We start from the raw sequence: 21,368 nt of genomic DNA, 5'->3' as shown, positions 1-21,368 counted from the left end.
TAAAACACAAGCTAAGAATTAAAACATCAAATAGATTTGCTAGTAATTTCATTCTTTAATTTTGAATACAGTTTCTTTCTATAAGAATATTCCTTCTGAAATACCTTTAAATCCTTAGTAACTATACTATGATCTTTACGAATAATGACGATCAAATTTTCGTATTGATTTTAATAATATAAAAGCTTTTAAAGCTATTATTTAATTATCTTACATACTTGAATATTTCAAAAAAGTGAAATATCTTTCTCTTCAAATTAAAAAAACTTTGACAACACTAAAAATTTTATTGATTTTAGAAATTTTATATTTTACTTTTAAAATAATACTATTTATCAGTATATTTTATAAAATTAAATAACGTGAAAGAACAAATATATATATTAAATGAGAATGTTAATAAATGTAAAGTTTTCACTATAAAATACCCTTTTTATGTTTCTGTTAGCCAAACAATGTTTACAGATTACTGAATTTTAATTTAGAAGATTATTAATTTAATTTCTATTTTCAAGCCTATTACTTTTTAAGTACCTACATTTTTTAAAAATTTACGATAATTTTGTGTATGTTTATTTTTACAATTTGATTTACTATAAAAAATTTTAAGCTAAGTTAAACAAAAAATTAGTTAGGAATATTGTAAATCTAATAATTTACTTTTAATACATAATAAATAAATTAAAAAGATAAAATAACTAAATATTATACAAATTAAAATTATATGTATTAAATTGTATTTTCATATTATACTAGTAAGTATAATCTGCAAATGTAACAATTCAAATAATTTTATTGTAAAATTTTCTAATTTTTCCTTTTTAATCATTTTAAGAGCTAAGTATCTTTGAATATATGCTAATAAAAAGGAAATAACTATTAAATCAAAACAAGTAAAAATAAAGTAAGATCCAATAGATAAATTTGATGAGTCTACACTCTCTCCACTTACTATTGAAAGTATCACATAATAATATAGTCCAAGTAGGCATAAAAGAGTTACTGCTAAAGCATATTTTCCTAAGTATTTAGCAACAATTTCTAAGAGGGCTAAACAGATACTAATTAATAAAGCATTTGCTATTGATAAAGCTATTAATTAAACTACATCATAGGATTAATTAAAAATGACAGAAATAGCAAATGAATGGATGATTCTTACATAGAAGCAAGAAAATCTTAACTTTCTTGGCATTTTTTCATCATAAATAAAGAATATGCTTAAGAAATTATGAAAGAAAAAAAGTTATTTATAATAACTTAATTCTATAAACTTTTTTGTTTTGGCACTATATTATTCATTAGATAGGTCTATTTTCTTTTTATCTTTGCTTGGATTTCCTCCCTGCTTTGGATCTCTTTCTGGAATATTAATTTAAGTTTGGTTTTCTGGAGTCAATGTTTCTATTTAATTTTCAGGAATAACTATTTCTGCTTAATTTTATTGATTACTATCTGCTTGATTTGAACTGTTACTCTTTTGATTTTTTACAAAATTTTCACCACTTTATTTTGTTTAAAGTAAATTAAAATCATCAATGGAGGGCTATTTCTCCATTTTTTCACTTTAAATATTTTTAAAATCATTATCTTCTTCATTTATAAACACAGATTTTTGTTACTATTTTTCATTATTAATTTATATTTATTTATCTTTCAAAGAAAACTGTTTTCTCGATTATTTACTTTTTTTTTCTTGATCATCTTCTTCGTTTATTTCATCTTAAATAAAATTATTCTTTAACGGTTTTTAAGGTATTTAAATTTAGGTGTTTAAATTTTAAAATGAAGACTATCCGATGTTTCTAGCACTTAATTATTTATCGTTGTTTTCTTTCTATAGAGGAGAGTCTTCAAGAAGGGTTTACTATTAAACTGTATTTATATTATTTTAATTGGTATCTTTAATTTCACTGACCTGTATAGGTAAAATCTATTTATTATTGACTTAGTTAGTGATTCTACCATTCAATTAAGAACTAACAAAATCTAAATCAAGCTATTTTCCTTTAATGTAAAGGTAAATAAATGCAGCTGTTTTTAGCAATAGCAACCAAAATGCTACATACATGTAAAAATTACTAAACTAAGAAATATTTTTTAATCCTTACTCACCAAAAGCTGTCTTTAAATTTTTATTATTTATCAATTCCTATAAATCATTAACTATAGTTGTAGGACCTGTTTTATCACAAAGGCAAGTTTATTGGTTAGATTTACTATTATACACTAACTTACATCCATTTTAGCTCCAAATTCCATTAGATTTCGTCAAGCAAGATAGACCTTCTTTGACTACACCTGCTGCAAAAGTAAATGAGTTACTAAACATATTAAGAGGAGAATTTTGTGAAGGAGAGGAGGATGGATTTATTTCTGGATTTATAACTGGATATTAGGCTATTGTTTGATTACCAATATTTTGCTATAATAAATTTGTAAAATTTTAATAGCTTGGGTCATTAGTGTAAGGATTTTAATTATATGTCTTATAGGCTATGTTGTAAATGATTTACTATTTTTGCGTATTAGATGGCATATAATTGCTACAAAAAAGATAGTAGCACAAATTCTTTTCTGTTACTTACTAACTTTATATTGATATTTAACTTCCAGTGAATACTTTAGCATCTTCATTTGGTAATGAGTTATAGTTCATTTTCTGTCCTAATTTAGTAGATATGTCTAATTGTAAACTTGTAATACTAGTATCTTAGCTTGGAGAACTTGTAGCCATATTATCTATAATTTTAAAGTAGTCGTAAATTTATTAAGTTTTTATTTGCTTTTAAGCATCTGTAAGACTTTAGTAGGGTGTCTAAGTCCAATCTTGTGATACAAAAGACTGTATATTACTTAATTAATTAGCTTACTCTTGCTAAGTGAGTTTTATTGAAGAAAATAAGCTTGATACTGCTTTGTTTGAAAGTGTAGAAAATGTAGATAAAGTTGGAAGTGATGCAGTTGCTTAGTTAAGAGCATTTATGATTAAAATTTTTCTTTAATTTATCTAAACACTTGTCTAGAAATCTGCTCTTTAGCTGAGATCTTCTGCTATTAGAGAAAGTTAAGAAACTATTTGCTAGCTAGTTTATCCACTTGTGTTTAAATCTTTATCTATTAGACTTATATATTAGCTTTCGTTTAAGTTTGAGCTCTACACAGTTAAACTAATTGTTGAATTATAGACTGCTTGTAAAGAATCAGCAACTACTGCCATTAATAATATATTTCCTGCAGGAAGAATTGTTGAGATCTAAGAATCTGGTGATTGATCATTTAATTATCTTCTATTGATTTATTGTGGATAATTTATTTCATTTTATAAGTCTTGCTATGATCTATACATAAAGAACTAGTAAGTAAGAGGAAGATTAGTATCTACACATCCAGATACAGAAAGAGTGAATAGTGTTGATAAACTGTAAGCAGGATTTGATTAATTTGGTAAAGGAGAAACAGCAAATAAGCATTAAGTTGGAGGGAAATTTATTTTTAAGTTGATGATTGAAATACTTGGCATAAAAAAGTAAGGGTTGAAAACTGAAAATCTGATAGCAACAGTAGGATTAGAGCTTGTAAATCCTGAATAATAATCCCATAGTCTGTACCTTAATTAAGTATAATCAAATTTAATAGCTCCAACTACTCCATCTCCATAAACAATTGTACTTGAAAATGATAATATGTCAGGATTAACAGTCGTATTATAGTTAAGAACAGCAAATATTTCTTCATTTAGATTAACTGACTTACCAAATGGATCAAGTAAGCTTAATGTAACGTTTAGTGCAGGTAAATCAAATTCAATAAATAAAACTATAATTGAATCTGATGATTACCTACTATCTTTTTTACCTTACAAATATATCTTGATTACAGTATAAGGGCTAAATGTATCTGAAGGTATTTAAGGGTTATTTTAATTTATGACAAACGGATTATTTTTTTGGTCAACACAAGGAGAATTAACATTGGAGGGATCTGAGCAGCTCCAAACTTATGTTATTCCTTAATCAGCATTAGGGTCTTAAACATCTAAATCTCTAATAGTACCAGTTAACTTCAATAAACTTTTATAGTCTATTTTTTGGTTACCTCCATTTATTTTTACAATTAAATCAGCAGGCTATGTAAAAAATTGGATTTGTTATGTATTTGTTACAGCAGAGTCAGTAGACAAAGTTAATACAGCCTAAGTATTTAAATAAAACTTTTTATTAATTTGGATAAATTAAAAATAATTTTACATTTATTTAATTATTTTAATTAGATGTAAATGTGTAAGCTTATATTTACTAAGATAGCTAACCAGAAACTTAACCTTATTATGAAATGTTAATTTAAGATGTTTATGGGCTTGTAATTTTTATATTAACTGGATCGTTAGAACTTATTTGCACTCCTTGCTGATTACAATATTATATTTAATAGCTCAATTACAAAGTAAAATCTTAAAACCTGTAAATTAATAAAAATTTATTTAATTTAAATTAGTTTTTTTTATTTTTGTTAATTTTTTTTCTTCAAAAAATAATAAATAATTGATTAAATAGATTTATTTATTTATTTAACATTTATAAAATTATTGTTTATTTAAATTTGATTTGAAAAAAATGTTACCTATAATAGGGAGTGTTCATATTTGAGGATAAATCAGAAACAATATTTTTATAAGATTATACTTAAAATATAAACTATTGAGATCCAGAGTATGAATTTTTGAATAAGAAAGACACACTTATAGTTTTTTAACTATTCAAAAGTATTATACCTCTAGGAATAACTATGCTGCTTTAGATTGATTAGGATGCTTAAGTGAGTATATTTTAAATCTTTACATCATCTGGGTTAGATGTTGGATTTTAAAGAGACCACGTTATACTTTTTAAACCTCTGCCTGAATCATTTAAAATTTTAAATTAAGTAATTTTAAAATCATTACAAGAATTTTCAATTTTATTGTAATTAAACACAATTCCTGCATTCAAAGGTGCTTGTTAATATACAACATTGTTTAAGAAAATATTGATAGCAGAACTACTATTTATTTTAAATTATAAGACATTTGGTAAGAAATTTAATATATCTCCTTGCATAATAGTTGCACTCATATCTATTATTAAATTTAAAAAGAAATTAATATTAAATAAATTATTAAAGGCTTAATTACCTAAAGTTATAGTAATAATGTTAAATTTTATTTAGCATAAGGCATTTTATCCTATTTTTAGCATTTCTACTGAGTTAAAAATTGTTTGGCAAACACCATTTGAGTTCGTTTATGATGGGAATTATTGTAAATCCATTAAAATTTTACCAAAGTCTATTGTCATAATTGGACCTGAATTTAATAATTATATATCTAACACAGCTTAGTTATTTAAACTACACTCATAAAAGAAATTTCTAGTATCTTCTGAGTCTTTGCAGTCACATTTTTTAGTTGTTTAATTGAGCTATCTAGAACTATAGCAAGTTTAGCATTAAGTTGAAGTTGCTGCAGCACATGTATTACAATCTGAAGAACAATTATTACACTATGGAACTCCTACAAATATCGGACATAATTAGCATGTATTGTTAGATTAATTGAGACTATATCCATTAGGGCATTTATCTAGACAAGTGCTACCAAAAAGTATTTAAGAGCCAAAGCAACTTAAGCAATTATTTGCACCAGAACCGTTACATGTCATGCATATAGGATTGCAGCAAAGAGGACTGGATTGTAAAACACAGCTGATACAAGTCGAAAGAGACTGATAAATCCATTTATTTTACTAGCATATGCTGCTTATTGAAGAGTCTCCACATTAAAGTCCCTAAGCTTAAGAACAAGATAAACATTTTCCAGCTGTTGAAGAGTAATAAAATCCATAGTAATTGCACTAAGAATTATATGTAGAGCTGCCACCACAATTTCCCTATGCATCAGCTGTTGGGCAGTATACACAAGTGTTAGCATTATAGCTGACATAACCATTCTGTAAACAGAATTAATTGTTTGTTTATGATCCTCCACATAAAGAATTTGATACATTAGATGTGCAGGAATTGCAAGTAGATCCATCACTATTAAATGTACAAACAGGAGAATTATAAGTCAACAAACCAGCTTAGCAAGAAGAACATTAATTGCTAGAAGGTCCTGTACAGCTTGAACAACATTCTGAGCAATTAACGCATTTATGCTAAGAAAAATCCCAGAATTGATTAGTTTAGCACACATTTACACAAATATTGTTTGATAGCTTATAGCTCTCTTTACATGTTAAACAATCAGTAATACTAGGTCCACTACAAGTTTAGCAAAAGTTATTACACGGCAAACATAAACCAGAGCTTGTGGTCCAGTCATATGTGAAATAATACCCATCATTACAATAACAAAAATTTCCTTTGCTAGCATTAAGAGAAGAGTTTGTTATGCATGATGTACAAGAAAGTCCATTTGAACAAGCAGAACAGCTAGCATGGCATCGATCTAAATATTATTAATTTATTAAAATTTTATAAAATAATTTGATTTTAAATTATCATCAAAATTTTAGTTAAAATTTCATGTTATTTGAAATTTAAAAAAACTAATTTTAAACAATTTATTATTTTTTCAGTTTTTTTTATTTTTATTTTTATTTTTTAGATTTTAAAATATTTTGAAAAATCTATGATAATTGTTTTAGAAACATTAAAATTATTCTACATGCATTCAAATTCAAAATAGCAACTTTTGTTTAAGATAAGCTTTAATTGTTTTCTATCAATTATTTTAATGAAAAAATATTTAAAAAAAAATAAATTACTGTAGAGAAGAGAAACATTATTGAAAATGAATGCATTGGAGCTAACTAAATATGCTAATATTTAAAATTTAAATGTTTTTGATTAAGTTGGCATTACTAGAACTTCATTAACTAATGTTTCACCATAAGTAGGATCATTGCAAAGATTAGTTGTTGAAGTTGAATGATAATTTGCCTTTTTCACTAAATTACTGTTAATGAAATAACTCACATAATCTGTTAAACTAAAATTATCATAATTTGTGGCTACCAATTAAATTTCAACTTAATAATGGTATTATTAATAATTTATAAGTTGTAAATTTAACGTTGCACTTTGTTAACCATTTAGGTAGGGAGCAAATACTTGGTTTATGCACTAGTGCTATTATTCTGGTCTAGATGAGTATTACCAGAAATAATATACATCTGCCCAAATCCTATTCTACCAGAAGAACTAAATAAATAAGTCTTTAGACCTCAAGCAGTAGCTTGAACCAGGGTCATTAGTATAATAAGAAGAGCATGAGCTACTAGAAATACATATGCCATTTTAAATTGAAAATCCACTTGCGCAAGAAGTACACTTACCTGTTTGATCTTCACACGATTAACAATTAGGAGGGCAATTTGCACATGCATAACAAGGAGAAGAATAACAATTTTAGAATTATGCATATTACCCTTTTTGGCAAGCACAATTATTATTAACAAGAATAGAAGAAGCTTATTTTTAACAATTTGTGCATGACCAAGGATTTCCATCAGTGGTGCAATCTAAGCAAGTAGAATGGCACTTAGTAATGTTCATTGCGAAATTTCTTATACCCCATCCATCCATGTTAGAAGTTATTTTTATATTTAGATCTGTGCTTGAATCGTTAATTATATAGGTAAGTAAGTAATAATTTACTGGCTAATTATCAGTACAGAGTTAATAATTTGTGAATATTTTTTAAAATGAAGAAAGTGTTATTTAATTGTTATTCACAAATAAATTGAAGTCTCCTTGCTACCCATTATTATAAATGAGTCCTTAAAAAGAAATTATTTTCTAAAAGTTTTTAGGTAAGCCTAGAATTTACTTACTAAAGTAATTTGTCTTCAGATTATTTTATCCTCCTAAAATAGTGTATGGTCCAAAGCTTTGATTTTCTAGCCAACAAGAAGTGAATTAGTCAGTAATAGCTTATTAGCTAGAACTAATTAAAGTGAATCCATTGTTTTATATAAAATTCATAGGAGATAATAAGGGATTAAGAAGAAGGTAAAAAGGATTAAAATTTTAAACACAGATTAAATTAATTTAATCTGGATTATATCCATTAGGACAAGTTGCTACGCAAAGAGAGTTCAATGGATTGTAGTAAGTATTGGATGAACACTACAAACACTTTGAAGCATTTAAAACATATCCAGTATTGCATTGTTAACAGTTACCATTTTAATCACATTATGCGCAATAATCTTAGCAAACAGTACATTGTTTTGTGGATTGATTATAATAAACTGAATTAGAAACTCCATATTAGGTTGACTAATAAACAACAACATTAGCACATTGAGAAGGATCTATGCAAATTCCATCAAAATAAGTTCTTGTTGTAGTTACACAATTAACAGCTAAATCAGTAGTTAAAGGTTAATATTAAGTTTTGGTATAGTTTATAACATTAATTGTTATATAAAATGCTTCTCTGAGCAAAGAATCACTCATTTTATTTTCATTTATTAACATTTTAGTACCATCTGTAGTAAATCCAAAAATCATTTTGATTGAGGCATATTAACCGTTAAATGCATTATACTGATATTCTAAAGGAGTACAGAATATACATAATTCAATTTAAGTTATATCAGACCTTAATGGGTCAGGTAAAACATATTAAGCTATAACTAAACCACCTTGAGGATAACCTTAATAGAATGGGTAGTAACTTTTGATTGCATGTTTATACCCAAATCCTAGTTATACCCATTAACCTACATTCATAGTAGCTCCTTGCTAAAAATCATACATATACTAATCCATGTCATTTTGTGCTAAAAAGTAGGGCGCAGATCCTCTTCCATAGACATGTAAAAAAGTAAATTCTGATGATTAGTATCTCATCATAGAGTAATATAAACTAGGATCAAATGTGTTATACTTAAAATAGCCAACTACAGCTGCGTCATAAAATTATGAAGATGGTATTGTCAGCTTTATGCTACTAGATCCTACACCTCTAAAAATACTCTGCATACCCTATCCTTCATAAGAATTCCAAGTTGCAGATCTGAATTGATGAACAAAAGCTATTAAAAGTATTATCTACAAAATCATCTATTTTTATGTTATTTAATTTTTTTGTTATATTATTTATTTTTTTGTGATTTTTTTGAACTTATCTTTCAAAATTTTAATACAATACAATATATTCTCAATAATTAATATATAACTTAGTTTTTTGATATATAAAAAATAAAAATCAAATTTACACTTTTCGAAATTAGAAAGAAGTGTAACAAAAAATTTAAATTTTTTTTGATTGTTTTATATGATGTTACTTTATTAAAATTTTAATACAAAATCTGCAGCATGATAAGTAAACAAAATGCTTTTTAAAGTAATAACATTGCATTCAATAAAATATGAATTTATTTCATTTAAAATAAATAATTTTAAAGCTTCATGTGGAAAAATATATTGAGATATTTAATATTGTTGGTAAGTGTTTATAAGTTAAAGTATAGAGAAGCATAAATTTATTAATTTTAAAAGGAAAATAGTCAATCAATTAAAGAATTTTGAATAAGTGAAAGTGTATCTATTTTCTTTATTTGTTTTTTTCTACAACACTAAATATGTTTACATTAAAAATAGCTTTTGGAGAAAAAAATAAACATTAAGAAAATTGTTATTTGTAATGTTTTCCTAAATTATATATTATATTTTTGTTCATTATTATTTTATGTAAAAAAAATAATGAATTTTTTAATATTTTAAGTATATTATATAATAAAAACGCAAGTAGAAATTATATTTTTTTTTACAAAAATGTATTTGAAAAGCTTATTTTTGAAAGCAATGATAGATAGCAACAATTATTTTATTTGGAAATTTATTTTTAACTTTAAATATAAAAATTTTTAAGATTTATCCAAAAATGAATATGCTATATTAAATATTTAATTGCTTGTGATAAGTATTTGATGTACACATTTATCAAATGGTTAAAAAAAAATCCTTTGCTTTATCTAATTGAAAGATAGTAATCTGGATATAATTTTCGCAAATTTTGAATATGCAAGATATTTAATTAAATAGAAAGGATGTAAAGTTAATTAAATTACAAATAATCTAATTAAATTCACGCATTTCAAATCAGCTTAAATAATGGATGAATCATATAATATTCCAGTTAAAGAAAAATATTCAAAATTAATTTTCTAATTACTTAATATCATTAGAATACTTTTTGTATATGTTTAGATTAATAAGGTTACTAATAAAATCATAATATTTATATAATTGTTTAAATAGTCTATAAGTTAATTAAAGAAATATCTTCAATTAATAATTTATCTAGTTTATCTTATTTCTTAAAAAATTTTTAGGCATAATATATTTTTTTTTAACTATTAAAATTACGGCTAGAAAATAAAGAGTACATTTTAAAATATAATAATAATTGCTAAATAAACTTTATCTAATAATTTAAATAATTTAATAAAACAAAGTTTATTTTGAATTATTATTTAACTTATAATTAAATATAATTTTATTTCACTTTTTTTCATTTTCAAGCAATTATTTCAAAATATTTAATATGAAAGAACAAATAAATTATGATATTTAGCAAAATTAATTTAAATATGCTTTTATTGTTATTCTTTTGATAACAAATTTTTATGGATGGAAAGATATAAAAATAATTGATAAATTTTAGTGTAATTTGTAATCAATCAAATAATCAATAATATATAATTAATATTTTTAATAGTTAATGAATAGTCAGTCAATTTAATAGAATCATAAAAATTATTAGAAGTCATATGTTTCTGTAATCAACAGAGCTTAAAAAAGTGATATTATTTTTTTAATTTTTCCTCCACAAAGCAGACAGAATAATATCTTAATAATTTATTTTTCTAAAACATATAAACATATTTCTTTTAAAAGCGATATTAAAAGATTTTATACTCTGTAAGCTTACAAATTATAATAATAATTCATTATATTAATATTTATTTTTGAGTATCATAACAGTAAAATAATAATTTCTTTTGGATTCAATACAATTTAAAAATGAAAATTCATCTTAACAAATTATATTAATTTTTATGCAAACACCATTGTTAAATTTTAATGATACCTACCTATTTATACTCATTTGGAGAGCATATGTCTTTTTCCTTAAAGGAATAATAATTAAATATAATAGCCTACACTTCTCAGTAATACTTTTTTATACTTTTCTACAATACAGCTTATTTTTAAATTAGTAGAAGTTTATGTGGATTCTTTAAAATATCAAGCAATAAATTATTAATACTCATTTATATTTATAGAAAAATTTTTTTCTTATTATCGAAAGATTTATACTTTTATTTCTAGTATTTAATTTGATATTATAGGTTAAGTATTATGTCACCTTAAATTAAATAGTAAATCTAAAGAAGATTGATCATAAAGTTAAATTTGTAAACATAATTTTTTCAAATCAAAATTAGAAAGAATGTTGATTTAATAAAACGATGATTGAATTAATATTAAACTTCTCAAATCAAATAATAGCATATAAAATTTAAAGCTTTAAAGCTTATAATTTTTAAAAATATTGATAATAGATTAGCATAAAAATAAAAAACTATAATTAACAATTTATTTTATTGCTAGTATAAATTAAATTTTTTAATTAATAAATCTATAATAATTTTAAAACTTTAACAATAAAAAATTAAACATGCCTATAATATATTTATTTACTTACTTCACTTTTATTCTATAAATAAAAATGGAATTTATGTTTTGATGAAAACTTACTCAACTTAAATTCTCTTTAGGTCTTTATTTATCTGTGTGATATTGTTGAATCTAAGTCATAAACTTTGGAAGTAAAAATAGAATTTTAATAATAGATTAAATTATAAATTATCATTTTCTTTTGTATTTGAAAACTTATGTAAAACTTAAATAATAAATAAATAAAATATTTTAAAATAAAAAAACATATCTTATGTATTTTAAAATAGCTTCTTAATCAATGTATTTACTGTAATGTTTTAATTAATCATTATTACACATAAAAAAAACAAATAATTAAAAATATTAAAAATGATAATTTGTAAAGTAATAAACAATTTAATGATTTTAGCTTTTTTAATTCATATCCATTATATTATTTTAAATACGGGGGGAAAATATTATACGCAACTTTAAATATGTTTGAAGCAATTATTTAATAATTCTTAGAGTTTAGATAAAAGTTAAATATTATAAAATAAACTAAATATTTGAATTAATTTAAAATATATTCTACAATTTGAGTAAATACAGCTTTAAATAAAGAAAAATCCAATATTTAGAGTAAATATATTTTTTTAATTAATCTAATATTTGAAATGTTGATTAATATTTTAACTAAAAAGATAGATAGATTCTCAAAATAAACAACTGTTGTGAATAGAAAAAAAAAGGTTTTTCAGATTTACTTTGCTAAACCAATTTTTAAAAATTTTAATCTTTTGAAAACAAACATATTTGATGGTTTTAATAAAGAAAAGAGATAATAAATAAATATAATTTAAGAATTTAAATAAATAATGAGCAATTAAATTTAGTTCAAGCTATATGTGCAGAATTAGCACAACCTATGCAACATCTTGAACATTTAAGACAACAAGTGTAGTAATCATCTGCACCACACGTTCTACAACTAAAATATTTAAGTTTGCCAGGATGATAAAAGCAAGCAGTCTGTTAATTATTAAGAAAAACAGTTAAATTAAATATTTATAAACTTTGCATATATTTATCTTCATTCGTTTGAAATTCATAGAAAATAAATTTATTACTTCGTGATTTTACTCTGGGAGAAATAACTCTTTACAATTTGTACAAAAAGTTGTAGTAGAAAGTACTTTTTTCATAATTTCAAATTCCTAAGTGTATTTCGAATACACTTTTTCTATTTACTACATTTTTGCCTCTGAAATAAGATTATCGATCGTTTTTTAGCGAAGCTTATTTAGAAAATTTAGTATTTATTTTTTATTGTTTTCTGTTGTTTTTGATTTCTCTATTTCCTAAATATTAAAAAATGAGTAAAAGTAGTTTTGTCATTTTTAGATTTCAAGATAGATTCTACTATTTTTGTAAAAATAAATTCAAAAAAAAATAAATTCACTACTTTTATCATGAAATCTATAGAGTTTAACTTTGGGCATTAAAGTGTTTGATTATTTCCTTCAAAATAATAAGCTTACTAAATTAAATTAATTTCCTCATTATATTTTTTGAGTATATTGTATAAACTTTCAGCGTGAGCAGCATCTACTTTTGTATTTTCATAATCTAAATTTATTTTGGTTATATTTTAAGTAATTGTTTGTATAGATTTGTCTTATTAAGCTAATTGTTATCTTAAAGCATCCGTCTATGTTTCAATTTATTCTTTATTTATTTTATTAACATAAATTAACTATATTTTAAACGTTTTTCTAAACATTTTAAATGGATATTTACTTAATTAACTATTACAATTTTGCACTATTGTTTTTACTTAACTCTCTGTCATCCAGCTTTGAGATCCTTATTTTTGCTAGCCTTATTAATTTAGTTATTTGTTTATAATATAGAAAACCTTATTTAACTAAATACCTTATGGAGAAGTTACTTTACTAGCTGGATTACTTTTTTTCATGGCTACACTAAATTTAATATAAATTAACTTATTTTGGCAACAAAGTTTGAATTTATTAATATTATGTTTGATTTATTCTTTATCCAAAAAAATACAATTAATTATTTGCTCCTTAACTAAATTAATCGAATTAATTATCATTAAATATATTATATTTAAAAAACTATAAGATATAAATCAGATTTACTGAATGTTGTAAACATATTTTACTTGATGAATAATTAATTTTTTTTTTCTTCAATATTTATTTAGAATCAAGTACTTTTAATATTTTTGCTAACCAAATAGTATTATTATAAAAATTTCTATTTTTCTTGTTTCTAAAATTAATATTTTAACAAATTAAAATATTTAAAATATAAAATATGATATAAAAATTGGAGAGATTTGATAAAAAATAAATGAATGATTAAAATTTTTGAAAAATTTGTGTTTTTTATTTTTATGAAAGGAAATTAAATGATAATAGAATTAGTTATTAATTTAAATAAAAATTAAAAATATAGATTAATAGGATAATAAAATAGTCATAAAAATTTAAATAATATTTAGTAAAGATTTAATATCAACTAACAATCATTTAATAATAATATCAATTATATTTTACTTTAAAATAATCTTATTTGAATCTTTTTAGATAATTTTTATCAGCTAATTTTTTAAAATATTTTTTTTATTTTAACTTTGAAAAGACGGAAGCTATTTACAATTTAGTAATAAATATTTTAAAATATCCAGCAATAAAATATAACTTTAAAGCAGATTAATTTAAATATTTTTTAAATTGAATTATAAAGTCATATTTTTTCTAGAAATCATAGATTACATTTTTTAATTATTAATTACTAGCTGCTATAATTACTTACATTTTATTTAATGATCAATTTATAAAACAAGTATTAAGATCTAATGTTCCAGAAATATGAGCTATAACTTTATATTTTTTAGAATATACATTAGAATTTATATTAATGCAATTTAGCAATTAATTTTTAAAAATTTAGTCTGAATAAAAATTTGGTTGTAAACAATGATTAAAATATAAAATCTTAAAATAATTTACAAATCTAAAAGAATAAAAATAAAAATTTTATTTTTAGCTGTAAAATATACTATATTCAAGTCTATTTTATATTAATAAAATTGAAATAGAAAACTTTAACTTATTTGAAAACGTTATTTTATAAATTTAAATTTTTAAATTGAGAAGCTATACAGTAAAGTTCAATTTATTAAATTATATCAATAATAAAGAAGTAGAAAGATAAGAATAATAATAATAATAATAATTTTTAGGATAAATTAAATTAAATTTATCTCAGCATAGCATATAAATTTAATAGAAAGTTTCTATATTTAGTTCATTTAAAAAACAAATATTCTTATTTTTGTATTTTGTATTATTATTAAAATTTTTCTTTTATATGAAATTATAACAAGAGTTCTAGAAGACACATATTTTGTTAGAAATTAATCAGAAGTTAAAAGGTTTACACTTGTTTTTTTTTTGTTTAAACTAAGAAAAAATAAAAAGTAGAAAGCTTATAAATAACTTATAAAATTTACTATGATAAGTCTACTTTAATTGATAGAAGAAAAGATATTTAATTTGAATATTTTTAAGAATAAAAATTAAATTTTTTTGTGTATCAAAGATTTTACTAGATTGTTTTTTGTATTTTGTAATTAATTTAAAATATATATCTTAAAAAATTACGCCCACTGAATATTAGGTAATAATAAAGGATACAAATGATATTTAATTAGCAAATTAAGGGTTTTGATATAGAAAAAGAGTTAAAAGTAAATATAATCAATTATTCTTTTCTATCTAAGATATTATAGTAGCCATTTTTAAATTTTATAAGAATTAACTCAATTTTTGGCAATAAATTTTTTCTGGAACAAAAAAAGACTATTTTTTGTATTAGAAATTGTTGTTAGCGCAATCAAATAGAAAATTAATTTTTCCAGAAAAAATTTTCAATTCATATTTAATTAGATAATGCATAGATAAGCAATTTGTTTTACTTAACCAAAAAAAAAAATTGTTACTTTTTGTCATAATTTATATAAGTAATCTGTATTTTAATTGGGGATTTTTGAAAATCAAATAATTTTTAGTAAATATTAAAAAAAAATTTAAATTAATTGGTAAAGCTTTCACAAAAATATTGCTTGCTCTTGAGCAAAATACGATTTAATTATCACATAGTAAATATACCTTATTATTAAAAAACCATTGATACCAACAAGAGTAAGAAATTTTGAGAGATTAAACAATATTAAACAAAAATTAGCTTAATTCAAAATCTAAATGATTGACAATAAATATGACACAATAGATAGAATATCTAATTCCAACAACTATAAAGTAAAACAAATTTAATATGCTGAAGGTGATTATGATTGTCTAAATTTACCAGCTACACCACATTTAATAAAAGGATAAATTCTAAATACCCCTAAAACCCATATAAGTCAGAAAAATGTTTAGCAACTTGAAATGAGCCGCTCAATAAAAAGTGAAAACAATATTGCAATTAAAAATTTGGAAGAAAATACAACTTAAAATATCATCAATACAAAAATAATATTGAATGAAACAGTTGAAGAGTTTCTAGTAAATCAAAGAAGAAATACAAATAATATTTCACCTCAAAATACAGAGAAATCAAACGAGTAAAAATTAGGAAATGGCTCACAAATAAATCAGAAATTAAAATTCTAAAGGTAGAGCATTTACTAACAATAACCGGAGAACGATGATTATGAAAAATAATAATTTTAAAAGTAAGGCTCAGACCTAGAGGAAAATAGGAAATTGGAATTAAATTTTTCAGAATAGAATTAAGTTTAAGATAATCAACAGAAGTAGCTCCAAACAATGAGTAAATATGATGGAGAGCTTTCTACTAAAAGAAGCTAATATTACTCTAGTAGTTAAGTTCTAGAAGATTATTTCAAGTAAGATGGTGACAAAAAACTAAAAGACTAAAAAGATCGCATCATGCGTGATATAACAAAATTTAAAAGCTACTTTGTTAAATTTAGATTTGGCTTATTTTTTGAATTCTATTTCTATCATGCACTCTTCGTAATATTTTTAGGACCTTTATCAAATCCTATTCTCTATAAATTCGGCAAAGGTCTACCAAGAAATTTAATGTTTTGGGGTATGAATAGAGGATTCTATTATTAGTTTCTCTATTATTTAATGAGTGCTACAGCTTTAATTCTATATTTTTATTATCGTCCTCATTATGTATTTTTTTAATCTGAAATAATTTACTTGATAATTGGCATGCTTTATAGAATTTTTACCATCGTTGTTAAGTATGCAACATTTGATCCATCTTATATTGAAGCTATAAAAGAACACACTTTTGATGCTAAAGATTTAATGAGTAATTTCTTTCTGCTTGATTGGAGGGAATAAACCAACAGGGTAATATTTTTTTTAAAATTAAAATGAACAATATAAATTTCAGATTATTATCATCTCGCTTGTTTTTATAAATTAATTGTGAAGTAAGCAAGCAAGACATAATTAATTGCCTTTCTTTTAAGTATTTTTTTTGGAAAGAAAGAAAATTAAATACTTTTAATTCATTTTAAATTAAAATTATAAAATATTTTTTTAAATTAAAAAATTAAATAGATTATTTATGAAGAAATCTATTTTGCTTAAAGAGCTTATGATATTGATCCAAGCTGGTTTTATTTAGAATTCATTGTAGATCCTGAATAAGAAACAATAAAAAAAATTAAATAGAATAATGAAATTTTAAGCAAAGAATCTAAATAGAAAGATTTTACATTCTAACCAGAGCCTATAAACATTACAAATAAAAACACTGAAACATTTTACATTTATGGAGTTATTAAAGAAATTGTTGATAACTTTTAAATGATTTATAAATTTTCAATAGATAATGCAGAAAATATTTCATTTGTATATTCAGTTTCCAGAGCTTTAATACCACTAATTTACAAGATAGCTGAAAATGATATGAACTTTTTTAACAATGCAAATTGGTATGAATGGATTATTACTTTAAATATTGCTTTTATGACTTATAAGTTATATTTCTACACAGTATGGACAATCATCCAAGGAATAATTGATATGAAAAGAAAGGTATTTTATTCTTATCTTAATTAAAATTTGGGAGAATTTTATATCATTTTATGTATGCGATATAAATTAAATTTGAATTTTCTTATTATTTCTACATCAGTGATTATTCAAAAATTGATAATTTAATTAATTAATTTGAATATTTAGATATATATGATGGAGCAAATGGCCTTTATGATTTCCCCTAGAAAGCTGAGAAATATAGATGCTAAGAAACTTTTTCCTACAATCAATATATTTAAGAGCTCAAATTTAAAGGCATGGCAACTGATGAGACATGTTTGCCAAGAATATGGAAAAAGATATGACATAAGAGTTTAAGCTAATGTGAGCGGAATGGTACTTGATGCAATTATTGCCATAGTAGTTCTAGTTTTAAATTATACATCTATTATTCATTTAGAACAGTGCTTTAATATAATCTTGATAGTTGAAACTGTATGTGTTTTAATTGTCCTAGTCAATGTTCTTTACTATGGAGCTAGCATTAATTATTAATTTGAACTTCACGATTCAATTCTTACTAATAACAAGAGCATAGTTATGGATATTTATAGAATGAGAAGTAGATATTTCGATGATTCATTCAAGACTACTAATTATCTTTACCAGTAAGCAGTTTAGAAAATTAAAGATGAAGTCTATATGCTAAAAAAATAATCTCCTTGTGCTTATATTTAAGAAATAGTTCTTGCATATGATACCCATATAGAAGAACTTAAATTTGATAAAACATAAAATCCATTTAAGATTGGAAGTTTTAAAATTACCAATGGTATGTTAGAGAGTGGTATCATTGGTATAGTAAGTATAATAATTGCAATCATAGGAAAATTTATTTCTAATAGAATAGGATGATAACCAATTTAAAATATCATATACCACACTACATACTATTTTAATTAATAACCAATAAAGAATCAAACAATAAGAACCAAAAAAACAAACTTGTATATAATCTTAATAACTATTTTACTATTCAAGTAATAACTAACAATCAAACTAAAAGATATTTTAATTAATTTATTTTTTCTCAAATTATAATATAATATATAATTAATTATTAAACACTTATATTGTCAATACACTTTTAATTTAATTTTATTTTTAAAATCTTCTTATTATAAAAACAATTTAAAAAAATTCTAATTATTTTGATTTTGTTATTTTATTTTATTTATTTATTTATTTATTATATATCATTTTTATTCATTTGTAAATACAATTTTGCAAAAACTTTCATTAAAAAATTAACTAACTTAAAGTTTCTCAATTTTTAAAACATTAAATTAAAATTGGTTATATTTGTGTTTTTAAAATTCATAAAAGAGTATATTCAAGTCAACAATAAATTTAGGAAGTTTTATTCACATTTTTACGAATATAAATAGCAGAGAAAACTCTTTTAATTATCGATTTTAATTTTTGATGCTGGCTTTACTATTGTTTTTATTTTATAAAGAAATTAGGTTAAATTTTTAGAAAATATTTTTTTATCTCAATATTACCATTTAATTAATATTTATTTTTTAAAATTGAAATTAATAACAATAAAGGAATTTAAATTATATTTATTAGGTTTTATAATTATGGGTATGAAATAAGTACAATAATATTAAAATTTTTAATCTATCTGAAAAGTCGAATTTATATTGAACGTTAATTTTATCTTATTTCTCATTTATTTTGCAATATCTAAATTTTATATACATTTAGCCTCGATATCATATCTTTAAAATATAGGGTTCGATCATATATAAAAATTCTGCTTAAACAGTAAAAATGCCTTTTTAAGAATGATCTCAAATAAATAACTTCTTAAAATAAATCTCAATAAAAATGATTGCTTACACATAAGGAAAAATAAAAATTTTTTAAAAACAGATGAGCAATAAAGAATAATCAAACAACTTAAAATTTTTCCTTTGAGTAAACATAATTTTTTATTCAAAAATCTAAATTTAAAATACATATATTAAAATAAAAAATATATTTTTAATTATTATGGACAATCACAAAAACTAAAAATTCAATTAACTCACTGTATTATAGTCCATAATATCATCAAAATTTTATAATTTTTGCTTATTTAAAAAATTTATAGAAGATTATAAAAGTTCTTCATTATCCTCAAAATATCCTTATTATAAAAATATTAAGTTAGCTTCCAGATTTTTAGGATTTACTCTCATTATTTTACGATAATAGTAATTGGATAATTTTAAATCGTTTTCGTGCATTGAATAAATTTCCTAAAGACCTTAATATAATATTTATTAGTTAGTCATTTATAGCTAAGTGATTTTCTTAAGGTAAATATCTTTATTTTTCTCATCTCCTTTATTCAAATAGTATAGATATAGGTCATAAGCTGCCTATACTTAATTAGAATCTATCTATATGCATTTCAATGAATTTTAAAAACACATTTCTAAATTTTTATGATAAAATTTGTTTATTTGAGCCTAAATATTATAAGCAGGACAGGAATTTTTATTTATCTTTAAAATTTTATCTGAATAAAACTATGCTAATTCATACTCTTTTAAATTCAAATAAGTAAGTGCTATTCCTGTCAATACTTGGTAATTAAGCTTCTTAAACTATGTTACCTCCTATAAAAGTACTTTAGAATTGTTTTTTTATTACTCGCTATATAATTATGCCAAAAGGGTATTAATCCATATATTATTTTGGAATATTTAGTTTCCTTATTCTAATACTTAAATTGCTTATTAGCTTTTAAAAAAAGCAAGGTAATACATCCCTTTCATGAATGTAACTCTCCAATAATTAGGGTCTAATTTCATGCATTCTGAAATAAGTATTTCTATATATTGTGTGTTTTGTTATTATTTTTATTGTATCAATAAATTTATAATTTCTATTCTACTGTCTATATTTAACGGATCTAAAATTAAAACTCGCTTAAAAATTTATAATGCCTAAACTGAATCATTTTTAAATTTTAAATTTATCTATCCAATTATTAATAACAATTCTACATTGTTAGGATAATTTATCAACTCATTGTTTACTTGCTTTTCTATTAAATCAATAGGCTGATCATATGTAATTTATTTTTTATTAGCAAAGAATACGATTTCACAATCATCATCTAGATTATTATCTTCTTAAATATCTACACCATCCATTTTTTTTTTCTATGTAGAATTAAACTCAATTATTTATTATTTTTTAATTAAAAATCAAATTAATCTTCTAATGCTTTTTTTATTATGATTTCTATCAGTAATTGTTGTTTTTACAGTTTAGATTAAATTATATGATCTCAAATATTTAATATAAAATTAATTCACTATCCTTTTCATGCAAATTAATGTATAAGATTTATTATTTATTTTGAATTTACGAATTGAAAGATTTATAAAAGATAAAATATGTTTTTACTATTTAATTAAAAATATAATTTCATTACAAAATTTTCTACCTTTTTTAAATAAATAAAATTGTTTAAGAAAAATTTATGAATTATATTTTGTTAGTTTGTCTTTGAACATTTATTTATTTTAT

The 21,368-nt window shown here is 22.2% G+C and overlaps 4 protein-coding genes across 4 annotated transcripts; 1 reads left to right on the top strand and 3 right to left on the bottom strand. All coding sequences in view use genetic code 6, as the record gives it.

Moving 5' to 3' along the window:
* Positions 1 to 742: 742 nt before the first annotated feature.
* TTHERM_00853190 (furin-like repeat protein) lies at positions 743 to 9,111 on the bottom strand (the record flags this gene model as incomplete). The annotated part of the gene is made up of 5 exons (XM_001026325.3): positions 743 to 4,195; positions 4,251 to 4,461; positions 4,624 to 5,116; positions 5,174 to 6,487; positions 6,807 to 9,111. 5 exons carry the CDS (start codon positions 9,109 to 9,111, stop codon positions 743 to 745), a joined length of 7,776 nt encoding a protein of 2,591 aa, XP_001026325.3.
* Positions 9,112 to 12,612: 3,501 nt separating this feature from the next.
* Positions 12,613 to 13,693, bottom strand: TTHERM_00853180 (hypothetical protein; the record flags this gene model as incomplete). Its single annotated transcript, XM_001026324.3, has 5 exons — positions 12,613 to 12,747; positions 12,846 to 13,076; positions 13,181 to 13,443; positions 13,516 to 13,596; positions 13,651 to 13,693. The coding sequence occupies 5 exons, from the start codon at positions 13,691 to 13,693 to the stop codon at positions 12,613 to 12,615; spliced, it is 753 nt and encodes a 250-aa protein (XP_001026324.2).
* A 2,317-nt stretch (positions 13,694 to 16,010) lies between these two features.
* On the top strand, positions 16,011 to 18,692 carry TTHERM_00853170 (transmembrane protein, putative; the record flags this gene model as incomplete). The annotated part of the gene is made up of 3 exons (XM_001026323.3): positions 16,011 to 17,141; positions 17,355 to 17,834; positions 17,982 to 18,692. The coding sequence occupies 3 exons, from the start codon at positions 16,011 to 16,013 to the stop codon at positions 18,690 to 18,692; spliced, it is 2,322 nt and encodes a 773-aa protein (XP_001026323.1).
* A 1,154-nt stretch (positions 18,693 to 19,846) lies between these two features.
* Positions 19,847 to 20,989, bottom strand: TTHERM_00853160 (tetratricopeptide repeat protein; the record flags this gene model as incomplete). Its single annotated transcript, XM_001026322.2, has 1 exon — positions 19,847 to 20,989. One exon carries the CDS (start codon positions 20,987 to 20,989, stop codon positions 19,847 to 19,849), a length of 1,143 nt encoding a protein of 380 aa, XP_001026322.2.
* Between the last annotated feature and the right edge of the window lie 379 nt (positions 20,990 to 21,368).

Source organism: Tetrahymena thermophila (genome assembly GCF_000189635.1).
Source record: "Tetrahymena thermophila SB210 genomic scaffold scf_8254034, whole genome shotgun sequence".
Classification (NCBI taxonomy): Eukaryota; Ciliophora; class Oligohymenophorea; order Hymenostomatida; family Tetrahymenidae; genus Tetrahymena; species Tetrahymena thermophila.
The sequence above is the reverse complement of the archived record's forward strand: the minus strand, read 5'-3'. Positions and strand labels throughout refer to the sequence as shown.